The sequence below is a fragment of the Nerophis ophidion genome, linkage group LG06 (assembly GCF_033978795.1).
Source record: "Nerophis ophidion isolate RoL-2023_Sa linkage group LG06, RoL_Noph_v1.0, whole genome shotgun sequence".
Lineage (NCBI taxonomy): Eukaryota > Metazoa > Chordata > Actinopteri > Syngnathiformes > Syngnathidae > Nerophis > Nerophis ophidion.
The window spans coordinates 27,807,169-27,820,794 of record NC_084616.1 but is presented as its reverse complement, the minus strand read 5'-3'; the positions used below and the strand labels follow the sequence as shown (position 1 = coordinate 27,820,794).

Sequence of the window (13,626 nt, the reverse complement as noted above, 5' to 3'; positions counted from 1 at the left end):
ATTATAAGTGTTTGCTTCTTCCTTCTCCTTTTCAGACACACAAGTTATTTTCTTCTTTTTTTTTCCTTTGTTAGAATTGTATGGATGGGCAGTATTTCTGGTTCTTGTGATCGAAATAAAGAATGAAGAAACACATGTTGAGTTTCTCTTTTCAATACAATGAAATCTGCGTTCAAAAGACTCCGGCTTATTAGTGATTCCTAGAGCTCAAAAAAAGTCTGCGGGCTATAGAGCGTTTTCCGTTCGGGCTCCAGTACTCTGGAATGCCCTCCCGGTAACAGTTCGAGATGCTACCTCAGTAGAAGCATTTAAGTCTCATCTTAAAACTCATCTGTATACTCTAGCCTTTAAATAGACCTCCTTTTTAGACCAGTTGATCTGCCGCTTCTTTTCTTTCTCCTATGTCCCCCCCTCCCTTGTGGAGGGGGTCCGGTCCGATGACCATGGATGAGGTACTGACTGTCCAGAGTCGAGACCCAGGATGGACCGCTCGTCGGGACCCAGGATGGACCGCTCGCCTGTATCGGTTGGGGACATCTCTACGCTGCTGATCCGCTTGAGATGGTTTCCTGTGGACGGGACTCTCACTGCTGTCTTGGAGCCACTATGGATTGAACTTTCACAGTATCATGTTAGACCCGCTCGACATCCATTGCTTTCGGTCCCCTAGAGGGGGGGGGTTGCCCACATCTGAGGTCCTCTCCAAGGTTTCTCATAGTCAGCATTGTCACTGGCGTCCCACTGAATGTGAATTCTCCCTGCCCACTGGGTGTGAGTTTTCCTTGCCCTTTTGTGGGTTCTTCCGAGGATGTTGTAGTCGTAATGATTTGTGCAGTCCTTTGAGACATTTGTGATTTGGGGCTATATAAATAAACATTGATTGATTGATTGATTGATGACCTCGAACTACATTTCATCATTAAAATCATGTAACATAATATAGTTTATAGCTGCTGAACGTGGTAAACAAATGTTTGCAATGCAGTATCATTATTAAAGGCCTACTGAAATGAGATTTTCATATTCAAACGGGAATAGCAGGTCCATTCTATGTGTCATACTTGATCATTTCGCGATATTGCCATATTTTTAGCAACTTTCGGTGCTAAGAGAAATGCCCTGCCTCTACCGGAAGTCGCAGACGATGACGTCACATGTTGATGGCCCCTCACATATTCACATTGATTTTAATGGGAGCCTCCGACAAAAAGTGCTATTCGGACCGAAAAAACGACAATTTCTCTGTTAATTTGAGCGAGGATGAAAGATTTGTGTTTGAGGATATTGATAGCGACGGACTAGAAAAAAACAACAAAACAAAACAAAAAGTTACAAAAAAAAAACACGATTGCATTGGGACGGATTCCGATGTTTTTAGACACATTTACTAGGATAATTCTGGGAAATCCCTTACCTTTCTATTGTGTTGCTAGTGTTTTAGTGAGTTAAATAGTACCTGATAGTCGGAAGGGTGTCTCCACGGGTGTCTTGACGCGCAGTGTCTCAGGGGAGTCGACGGCAGCTATGGACGGCAAAAGCTCAGCTTTTATCCGGTAAGAACTACTTTTTAACCACAATTTTCTCACCGAAACCTGCTGGTTGACATTTGGTCGGGATCCATGTTGGCTTGACCGCGCTCTGATCCATAGGAAAGTTTCACCTCCAGGAATTTTAAACAAGGAATCACCGTGTGTTTATGTGGCTAAAGGCTAAAGCTTCCCAACTCCATCTTTCTACTGTGACTTCTCCAATATTAATTGAACAAATTGCAAATGATTCAGCAACACAGATCTCCAAAATACTGTGTAATTATGCCGTTAAAGCAGATGACTTTTAGCTGTGTGTGTGTGTGTGTGCGCAGCGCTCATACTTCCTAAAAACCCGTGACATCTTGCGTACACGTCATCATTACACGACGTTTTCAAGACGAAACTCCCGGGAAATTTAAAATTGTAATTTAGTAAACTAAAAAGGCCGTATTGGCATGTGTTGCAATGTTAAGATTTTATCATTGATATATAAACCATCAGACGGGTTGTAGTGGGTTTCAGTAGGCCTTTAATACATTTGATATATTCATTTCATAATGTTTTTTAATCATTATTAGAACCCTCTTAACATACAATAATATCCATAGTCACCTTTAAACTCGTTTTACCAGATATTGTGTGTGTTCTATTGTAGATTATCAATCAATCAATCAATGTTTATTTATATAGCCCCAAATCACAAATGTCTCAAAGGACTGCACAAATCATTACGCTTACGACATACTCGGAAGAACCCACAAAAGGGCAAGGAAAACTCACACCCAGTGGGTAGGGAGAATTCACATCCAGTGGGACGCCAGTGACAATGCTGACTATGAGAAACCTTGGAGAGGACCTCAGATGTGGGCAACCCCCCACCCCCCTCTAGGGGACCGAAACCAATGGATGTCGAGCGGGTCTAACATGATACTGTGAAAGTTCAATCCATAGTGGCTCCAACACAGCCGCGAGAGTTCAGTTCAAGCGGATCCAAGACAGCAGCGAGAGTCCCGTCCACAGGAGACCATCTCAAGCGGAGGCGGATCAGCAGCGTGGAGATGTCCCCAACCGATACAGGCGAGCGGTCCATCCTGGGTCCCGACGAGCGGTCCATCCTGGGTCTCGACTCTGGACAGCCAGTACTTCATCCATGGTCATCGGACCGGACCCCCTCCACAAGGGAGGGGGGGACATAGGAGAAAGAAAAGAAGCGGCAGATCAACTGGTCAAAAAAGGAGGTCTATTTAAAGGCTAGAGTATACAGATGAGTTTTAAGGTGAGACTTAAATGCTTCTACTGAAGTAGCATCTCGAACTGTAGTGTTCTGTACTTACATGGGCATCACCCAGCCACCACAACACGGCCACAACTTGGAAATACTTTGTCACATTTTGGGTATTTCTCTAAGTTAGAACTGGGCTTCCTTGCGCTAAAACCACCGGCGTGTTTTGTTCTGCAAAAACTTGGTCAAATTAACAGTTTTAGCTGCTACGACCATTAGCTTTGACATGAGCATTTTGTGCCGGTGTTGTCATTCCACACTGCTCACGCCAAAGATCCACTAGTGTGGAGACCATCAAAGATGACGTGCATCAACATAGTTCATCTCCACTCTTCTCTTCCTTTGACATTGCTCAGGAGTTAAGGATGAAGAACATCAAAAGATGAGCCGCTGTGTTGCGAGCCATTTTCACCCTTTACCCGGACAACTTGGTGAATAACTTTAACATGATATTAATTTAATTTAGGCCAAATATGTCTAGATTAAAGTTTAAATAAATATGCGATATAATGGAGCCGAAATATTTGAAGCGTGATGTGGACAATTGCAAACAATAAAACATTGTCAATTTATTTTGCGTCACTTAGATTCTTCCACATGCAGGTGTAAGATCAATCGCAAGCACTTTATCATGAACTATTACTCTAATGCTCCGAGTAATAATAATACATTTATTTCATAACGCCTTTCAGGAACCTCAAGGTCACTTGACAACAATAGAAAATACAATAAAACCATGGCAGATATATAGAATAAAAATAGTCCTACTTAATATTGAGTTTGTAAAAAATGTTTAGGGTAGCATATAATTCCCAAAATATATTGTGAAATGTTGATCACATATCACCAACAGCATATGTCCTCCTAACCGGCAAACTCACAGAAGTATTCTTTATTTGTTTATTCTTATCATGTTTGTGTAGTGTATGACACACTACTGCCCTCTTGTGGCCATCATGTTACAGTTACAGCTCCAGCATCCCAGTGTCTTTTCTGCTGTAGGCCAGTCAACTTTGGGAGTGCAAACTGCGGCATTTTTAAGGCTACTATTCTATGATGGTTACTTTGACAGACCCTAACTCAAATTAAAGTGCAATGACATAGAAAACAACGCGGACAAGTCGTCCCATTTGAAAATAAAATGGTGGCTAATAAGGGGCTAAAAAGTGAAGTTGGCACGTAGTGTAAATCCTAAATAAAAACAGAATACAATGATTTGCAAATCCTTTTCAACTTACGGTATATTCAATTGAATAGACTTCAAAGACAAGATATTTAATGTGCGAACTGAGGAACAACATTTTTTTTGTAAATAGTCATTAACTTAGAATTTAATGGCAGCAACACATTGCAAAAACGTTGGCACAGAGGCATTTTTACCACTGTGTCACATGGCCTTTCCTTTTAACAACACTCAGTAAATCTATGGGAACTGAAGAGACCAATTTTTGAAGGTTTTTAGGTGGAATCAGTTTCCATTCTTGCTTGATGTACAGCTTAAGTTGTTCAGCAGTCCAGGGTCTCTGTTGTCATATTTTACGCTTCATAATGCGACACACATTTTCAATGGACACAGGTCTGGACTACAGGCAGGCCAGTCTACGACCCGCACTCCTTTACTATGAAGCCCCGCTGTTGTAACACGTGGCTTGGCATCGTCTTGCTGAAATAAGCAGGGGTGTCCATGAAAAAGACGTTGCTTGGATGGCAACATATGTTGCTCCAAAACCTGTATGGACCTTTCAGCATTAATGGTGCCTTCACAGATGTATAAGTTACCCATGCTTTGGGCACTAATACACCCCCATACCATCAAAGATGCTGGCTTTTGAACTTTACGCCTATAACAATCCGGATGGTTCTTTTCCTCTTTGTTGACACAACGTCCACAGTTTCCAAAAACAATTTTGGATGTGGACTCGTCTGACCACAGAACACTTTTCCACTTTGCATCAGTCCATCTTAGATGAGATAGGGCCCAGCGAAACTGGCTGTGTTTCTGCGTGTTGTTGACAAATAGCTTTAGCTTTCCATAGTACAGTTTTAAATGGTAAATGAGTTATACTTGTATAGCGCTTTTCTTCCTTCAAGGTACTCAAAGCGCTTTGACACTATTTCCACATTCACCCATTCACACACACATTCACACATGGTTGGCGGGAGCTGCCATGCAAGGCCCTAACCCCGACCCGTCAGGAACAAAGGTGAAGTGTCTTGCTCAAAGACACAACGGACGTGACGACGTTGGTAGTAGGTGGGGATCGAACCAGGAACCCTCAGGTTGCTGGCACAGCCACTCTCCCGACGGCGCCACGCCGTCTCCAACTTGGACTCAAAGATGTAGCGACCAATTGTAGTTGCTGACAGTGGTTTTCTGAAGTATTCCTGAGCCCATGTGGTGATATCCTTTAGCTCGTATTTATGTGATACAAAGTAGCAATCTGGTGCAAAACTGCACTCATAAATACAAGGTGCTGCCCCGTCAGGTCAGGGGAAATGAAGATCGAAGAGAGCAAGAAAGACCAAATCCACTTTTGGCAGCCGTAACATGTTCGGAAAGCCCGCCAGCTCGTTAATGTGGCGTCATGGAGAAAACAGGTCGCACCTGGTTTTGCATCATCACATCATAAATGTTATACACATTCAGAGCCTTGTTAAGTCACAGCAAGTCTTCCAAATGTTTGTCATTCTTGGAAAGAGCAACCTAATCAGCTTTCTACTGCAGTGAAGCCGTGTTGAAGGTTGACTGTGACAGCTTGCTGACTTTATGCTGCACATTCTTACGCGACAGTCTTTGGGTGTGTCACAAAGTACCAAAAAGGAAGGAAGACCGCTTTTAGACACCTGGCCAACTTTAGTCGCGGAACAAAACTTTGCCAATGTTCCAGTTGTCAAGACTTCAAAAGTAAACGATTCAAAAGTCAAACAAGGTCGTTTTTTGCAAAACCAGACAGTGAGAGACAGCTTTTGATGTCAATCAAAATGAATGACTTCTTTCTTTGAGTTACAAGTAGATATCACTTCCTTATTGGCAGCTTTAGGAAAGCCAGGGCCTGTTCTACGAAGACACAAATTACTGGTAAATAACGTGTGCTATCAGTAGGCGATTTACTAAGACTGCCTGTGCAATTGATAACAAGCAAAAATGGTGCAGGCCTTCTTATTTATACGAGGATCTTGTGTGTATTCTGGCAGTGGCCATGGAGATACTCATTTTCCTCCACATTTGCGGCATTATGTGGTCCAACCTGTGGCGTTTCGTGATGTTATTGACATGCAACACAGAAATATATTTTGTACAGTGGAACTTAAATTCATGAATGCCTCTATTTGCGACATTTTCAGTGCATACAAACTTGTAGATCGAGCCTTATATGCCGTGTATTAACGCTTCATTTATTTTGTGTGCCGCTGAAACCCCATATGGAGCTGCCATTTTGATGACATCACTGCCTGTATACGCAGGCATGGCCATTTTAAAGAGACGGACCCCCACGTCACATCTTGTGTACATACAGCCAATGCAGATTGGCTCGCAAATATGAAAAAAACAAGTCCACCATTTATATGGTTGCTGACTTCACCAAAGGGGTTAAATATGATACAAAGAACAGAGAGAAAGTGTGGATAAATGAGAAGCTAGTAGGCAATAGCAATTCCTAGGCTAACATTTGCTAAACGGCCACTTGATGTTCTGAAGTGACCCATTTGAAACCAGCACAAAAGAATCATTTTGAAGAGAAAAGTTTGGAAAAGATTTTAAAAAAGGGCCAGCATTCACGGTGTGGTGTGGCATGGTGAGGCTGCTGGGTCCAAAAAAGCTGCGGCAGAGGAGTGTATCGATGTATATAAATTTATATATAACTAAATGTTATATATAAATATATATTTGTTAGGTCGGGAAAAACATGTATATTTGTTAGGTCGGGAAAAACATGGAGGCTATATAATCCCTAAATAAATACAAATACATTGTCATATTGTCAATGATCAGATCAATGCATACACCAGTGGAAAGATGAGTGAGGTGACTCTAAAAAGTGTGCTGGCTGGCAAATATCACTCCAAAATAAACTCTGACGAGACTTAAAGCATCAATACATATACCTGTTAGTAAGTTTTGAGTTAATAATGTGCATTCAATTAAATAATTTTAAAAAATGTGTGTCTGAATCCATCCATTCATTTTGTACCGCTTGTCTTTCTCAATTAGTTTAAAAATACACACACACAAAAATATATATATATATATATATATATACCCACACATATATATTTAAACTATGCAAATGAATTATCAGGATTAATCCACAATTCAAACGTGGTTAATCACAATTAATAATAAAATTAATTATTGGACATCATTAATAATAATAATTCTGGAATGCCATTAAAATACAAATGCCAGCAGACACCAAAACGAATCAATTGAATTTGTTTTAATCAGCCTCTTATGTCAACCGGCAGCTATGAAACCGTAAAATTATATTGCTATATTGACAAGCTTTCCAATATCTTATTAATTGATGACAGTCCAAATATGTTGACACACACATAGGACGGAGGATTCTCTGTCCAGGATCTTGCTCCTTTCTCACAGCCAATCCTGTGCTGGTCTGCAAGCACATTTCAAACGTGCTAAACATAGATGCAAACAGCGGTCGCAGAACAGTTCTAGTCTTGATAAATCACATTGCGAGTGCTAAATTTCTATCTTTTTATCTCCTTGTCCCAGTATTATAATCTGATAATAGGCATTTACATTAGAACAAACATGCTAAATGGATCGCGTTCTCTAATTTTCTAACTAAAGAGACGCTATCCTCTGCTTAGTAGGTCAACTTTGTGTGCAATGTCAAGTTTGCACGTCTTTTTTAATACACGCAAACTTTTAGTAGATCAGGCCCACACTGTACCAAAGTGACCATGTTTGTCCAAGTAAAAAAATGTAAAAAAAATATAGTGTCATTTGTGTGTATTTACAGTATGGTTATATGATGTGTAAGGAGTAGTATTGTTAGTATCAGTCCTTGAACAGTTTGAGCTTCTTTAGGGCTTCTATTCCATTTTCATCCCGAGGGCGGACCATGACGCTGAAGCCTTGCGGCCGCACCACCTTTTTGGATTGCTCAAAGGCCGTTTGGAAAGGCGTGTGTCTCCGAAAGTCAGCGCTGGTGGCGTTACTGAGGCACCGCTCGGCGCTGATGCCTTCATGGTAAGAAACGGGTCGGCTTGGGCGGTGGCTGGTGCGCAATTGTGGACCTGGCTGACCACTTGGGACCTGGATTAGCTGCTTGACCAGGTTTGAAGAAGTTCGAGGAGAAGATCTCAACTTATCAGCGTCGACAGGCTTCCTTAAAACATGTTTGACGGGAGATTGTTCATGTTGTGACAAGCGATGCCTGGCAAAGTGACCGAAGGCGACGGGTGAAGGCGGAACGTCAGAGGCAGAAGACAGGGGGCTTATGGAAGTATATGATGGTGTTGAGGAGGATAGACTCAGCAAACTTGGTGTTAAAGGGGATGGACTTACACTACTTTGAGATGGAACATCTGCCCGTGGCTTTTGAGTTTCAGGAGAACGGTCTGTCACGTAACCTTGAAGCAGCCCGAGCTTCTGAAGGGCCTCAAGGTGGATTCTCTCAAGGTCACTGTTGCCAGTGGGCGATTTTATTTCTGGTGATGGCGTGACTATCATAGAAAACTTATTTGGCTTAGTAACCTCTGGGCCTTCAGTGTCTGAGAGAAGAGACTCCAGAGCAGGAGAACTCAGACTGGCTTCAGTTATGTGCTTCTCTGCAGGTTTCTGGTTATTAGGAGATCTGCCAGGAGCTCTTTTCTCCAAGGCTCTTTGGTAAAACAAGTCAACGGACACTGACTTGCTGCTACTGGAGAGAGGGGGGGCTTTGACACAGACATCAAGTGGCTTTCCGAGTCCTGTGTTGTCCATGAAGTCAGACGGAGGGGGAATCGGAGCTGCGTTTACTTTAGAGGTCGTGCAAGTGAGTGTGTCCGGAGAGAAGTCAATGAAAGGAGAGCCTTCAGTATAACTTGTAATTGCCACTGAATCAGGAGTCACCAGTCGGTCTTCTGTTGTGGCGTTCACAGAGGCTTCATGGGCTTCTGCCTCAACGTCTACATCACAGGTGTGACTGAGAAGATGATGCTCATCTAAATTTTCCCCGGTCAGCGTTCTCCACTTCTCTGACGGGAAGTCAACCAACAGTGGGGGCAGGGTCTCACAACTCCGGTTCATTCCAGATTCAACGTTTAAACTGGCAATTTCTAGAAAACAAACAAAACTGTTAGGGGTGCGTGATACTTTTTTTTTTTTTTGAGACGATACCGATAACTTCCTGCTTCTCAAGAAAGTTTTAAATGTAGATTTGAGTGTAGTTTGTGCACACAAGAGGTAAGAAGAGCCAAACAAGAGTGGATTTGCCAAACTACTGTATATTTGTCACTGTGTGCTTCTGTCGGGACGCTACAGTAGTTACAAGAATGTTACTTGCACAATTTTATCGCTGAGCACTTGTTGCAAGTGATCTGTATTCACTTAACAACTGAATAAGGCACCGATAGCATCTTCTTTTTTTGAAGCTAGGTGTTTTTTTTTCCCTGCCGCAGTGTTTGCAGGGCATTTGGTACGGGCGGCATGTAGGATGTCTTCCTCTGATAAGTTGAGAAGTACAACCTACGGCAGGACCGTATACGCCAGGGGTGTCAAACTCAAATACAGAGTGGGCCAAAATTTTAAACTGAACAAAGCCGCGGGCCAAGGTTGAACAAATTAACCTTTTAATAGGGAACAAAACAAGTTTTGCATTAATATTGAACAAGCGAGACTTATATAACTTTATAGTGACATGCAAAATCGAGTTTCAAAAAACACAAATAATTTAAAAATAGCAATGGCATATCAAATCAAATTTAAATAGAAATTGAATGCCTCTTTTCTATTTGCAGCCTTCTCAGGTAAATATCAAAATAAACTTTTCCCACAGGCTAATAATACATTTTTATACTGTAGCGTCCAGGAAGAGGTAGTACTGCAAGGGGTTCTGTGTATTTGTTCTGTTGTGTTACAGTGCAGATGTTCTCCCGAAATTTGCTTGTCATTCTCGTTTAATGTTGGTTCACAGTGTGGCGCATCTTTTTAACAGTCTTAAAGTTGTTTATACAGCCACCCTCAGTGTGACCTGTATGGCTGTTGACCAAGCTTGCATTGCATTAGCGTGTGTGTGTGTAAAAGCCACATATATCATATGACTAGGCCGGCACGCTGTTTCTACGTAGGAAAAGCGGACGTGACGAAAGGTTTTAGAGGACGCTTGAGGCAGTGCCTTTAAGGCAAGCCCCCAATATTGTTGTCCAGGTGGGAATCGGGAGAAATTTGGGAGAATGGTTGCCCCCTGTGATTTTCGTGAGGGGCACTGAAATTTGGGAGTCTCCTTGGAAAATCGGCGGGGTATTAGCGGTGAATGCGGTGTTACAGCGACACCGCCGCTGTATAATACCGGCGGGCCAGCTGTAATGTTAATTTGATATTGCCTCAAGGACCAATTGAAAATACACGGCGGGCCATAGTTTGACACCCATGCTATACGCTGTGAGGCTATCTGGAACATCTAACATGATAGGAGCGCTTAATTTGTTCACCCTAACTTACTTACACACACAGGGGGTTTTGACTCATTGGAGCGTGTTTTTTTTAATGTCATCGAACTATCAAGGTGAAGTCACAACTCCCAATATTGACTCCTAGTTATTGTGTTACTCCTAAAAATGGGAGATAACTGTTTTATTTACCTTTACTCCGACCCGTTTTCTTCGCCTGGTGTCCTGAGTCCGGTTCGTCGTTGGATATTCCGCTGTCCTCCTGCACTTCCAGGGCTTCGATGGTCTGCTCCAGATACATGAGGCATGCCATCTCCTCTGCAGATAAGTGCTCCAGGCTGTCCTCGCTCTGCACACAAACATACTGTACATCACACTCACACACGCCTTGGCCCGAATGGGGCACTCAAACATGGGAGACGAGAGTGACAAAGAGTAAATAAGTTTGAGACAAGCATCTCAAACTACTTTTAAATAGAGTAGGTAGGTCGATTGTAGCTGAGATAGGCGCCAGCGCCCCCCGCAACCCCGAAAGGGAATAAGCGGTAGAAAATGGATGGATGGATAGGTAGAATGCAAGGACCACAATTACGCTAAACAATGAATTAAATTAGAATTTAATTAAATAGGTTTATTTCGGTTGTATAATCAACCATCAACCATTTTGTGTGACCAGTTTAACAGTACAGATTAGACATATTTAACAATCGTACGCATTTACACACAAAAAGAAGAGAAAAAGAAAGACCGAAAAAGGAATAGACTGAAGCTGAAGCTTATTAGAATTAAATTAGATTGCCTGGAACATCAATGTTAAAAAAAAAAAATCAATGGGATGAAAGTAATTGTTAATATATTTAACAATTTTCAACTATTTCACCTTTCAAGGTTTTCTTAAACCTTAACAAAGAACTACATGTCTCCCGCATATCACTGAGCTTGTTCCACCATTTAACTTCTAAAACTGAAATACATTTGTATTTTATATTCGTTCTTACTTTACCTATTTCAAAAATCAATATCCCCGTAAATTATAGTTTTCTCCTCTTAATTGAAATAACCTAAGAATACAAGCTGGAAGGCTGTTCTTCTTTACTCGAAACAAAATTTCCATTGTTTTTAAAAACACAATATTTGAAAATTTTAACATGTTAGAACTTATAAATAATGGATTGCTATGTTCATAGTAGCGCGCTTTGTGTATTATTCTAATGTCCCTTTTTTGAAGTTTAATTATTGGGTCTATATTTGTTTTATAAACATTTCCCCAAACTTCAACACAATATGTTAAATTTGGAAAAATAAAAGAATAATATAACATATGCAGATATTTCTTATTCAGTGAAGTTAATTAGAGGGCCACAAAATAGGGCAGCGAGTATGAGACACCTATTCAAAATGTTTAAAATGTTTCCTTGGCCAGAATAAATGTGGCCTAAGTAAGTCCACTCAAGCAAACATGTAAACGTACTGCATGACTCATGTCCAGTGACACTTAAAGAAGTACTCACATAGCCCGAGGTCACACTGATCACACTGTCGCAGCTCCCAGCGCTCTCCATATTGTTCAAGGACACCAAGGTAGCCCCACCATGCCACGTGTCACCCTTCGGCATTGCACAAGCTAGAGGATAAGAGTGGTTCATCAGGTTGAGGAAGATTCTAAAACAAAAAAATGAAACTGGTCTGGAGGGAATAATTATTCGTTTAAGCTTCCTGGTGCAACCTTCTGTCATCAGGTAAAATCAGAGTAATAAAAACCACACCGCAAAAACTGAACTAAAAGCAGGAATAAATAAGGCAACAAGTTTTATTCCATGACAAACTTGCAGATATCTAATAACCTGTACAGTTTTACAATCTGAATAAGCAAAAAAATGTATGCAGTGGAATCAAATCTGCTGTGCTCTACATACACTACAGTATGTCTTCTTGTGGCGTTTTTATTAAAAAACATTTTTTTACTACTCATTTAGTCTCTGTCGGACCAAACTAGTGAAATAAAGTTAAAATGACATAGACAAAAAATACTATTCTCAATTACAATCACACTCAGTGGTGAGTGCTCGCCCTCAAATCAGTAGGTTGTGAGTTCAAACCCCAGCCGAGTCATACCAAAGTCTATAAAAATGGGACCCATTACCTCCATGCTTGGCACTCAGCATCAAGCGTGGGACTTGGGGGTTAAATCACAAAAAATGATTACCGGGCGCAGCCACCACTGCTGCTCACTGCTCCCCTCACCTCCCAGGGGCTGATCAAGAGGAAGGGTCAAATGCAGAGGACAAATTTCACCACACTGTGACAATCATTGGTACTTTAATGTTAAACTTTTTTTTCATTCGTCATTTTGGAACATATTGCTGTTTTCGTAATAAAAATACTTTGGGTGTACTAAGCATTAAAAGGACCTTAAACAGAACATGCACTGAGAAGGTATTAATCCTAATTCATCGGTTCAGATGAAGTAAATGCCAAAAATATTTGATGTTTAACAAAATCCAGTCCCCACAAAACTTTGTCAAAATACCTTTATTGAGAGCAGGGGTCTCAGACACGCGGCCCGCGGGCTGCGAGACATTATTTTGCGGCCCCCACCTTAATATGAAAGTTTAATATTTGTGCCGCCCGCTAGTTTTATATGAATGGTGCTTGAGAACGTTGTGTTATTTGGGTCCAAAATGTCTCTTTCAACGTTCTGGGTTGCCTACCACTGCGTTAGTGGAAAAGCGGCAAATGAGTGAAAGCGACAGAAACGTTGCCATGGAGACCGGGGTTTTCTTATGTGCTGGCTGGAGTTTGCTCCGCGACACCTGTCCGTCAGTAATAACATTCCCCGATAACCTGGACCAATTCAAACCATTATTTATTTTTTCTATTATTTAATTTGCATTGCCTCATATGATGAACACTACTAGGGACGGCGTGGCGCAGTTGGGAAAGTGGCCGTGCGCAACCCGAGGGTCCCTGGTTCAATCCCCACCTGGTACCAATCTCTTCATGTCCGTTGTGTCCTGAGCAAGACACTTCACCCTTGCTCCTGATGGTTGCTGGTTAATACCTTGCATGGCAGCTCCCTCCATCAGTGTGTGTATGTGTGTGCGAATGGGTAAATGTGGAAGTAGTGTCAAAGCGCTTTGAGTACCTTGAAGGAAGAAAAGCGCTATACAAGTACAACCCACTTACCATTTACTATAT

The 13,626-nt window shown here is 41.6% G+C and overlaps 1 protein-coding gene across 4 annotated transcripts in view; it reads right to left on the bottom strand.

Moving 5' to 3' along the window:
* Positions 1-7,235: 7,235 nt before the first annotated feature.
* Positions 7,236-13,626, bottom strand: part of LOC133554460 (specifically androgen-regulated gene protein-like) — a 7,849-nt gene continuing 1,458 nt past the window's right edge. For 2 of the 4 annotated variants that reach the window (XM_061903263.1, XM_061903264.1), the window contains exons 2-4: positions 11,940-12,052; positions 10,621-10,777; positions 7,236-9,096 (exon numbers count right to left, since the gene is read on the bottom strand). In XM_061903263.1, coding sequence (XP_061759247.1) covers positions 7,835-9,096; positions 10,621-10,777; positions 11,940-12,044 — 1,524 coding nt within the window. In that variant the 5' untranslated portion in view covers positions 12,045-12,052 and the 3' untranslated portion in view covers positions 7,236-7,834. Of the gene's footprint in view, positions 9,097-10,620; positions 10,778-11,939; positions 12,091-13,614 lie in introns of all 4 variants that reach the window. The other 2 variants (XM_061903265.1, XM_061903262.1) reach the window with 2 other exon arrangements.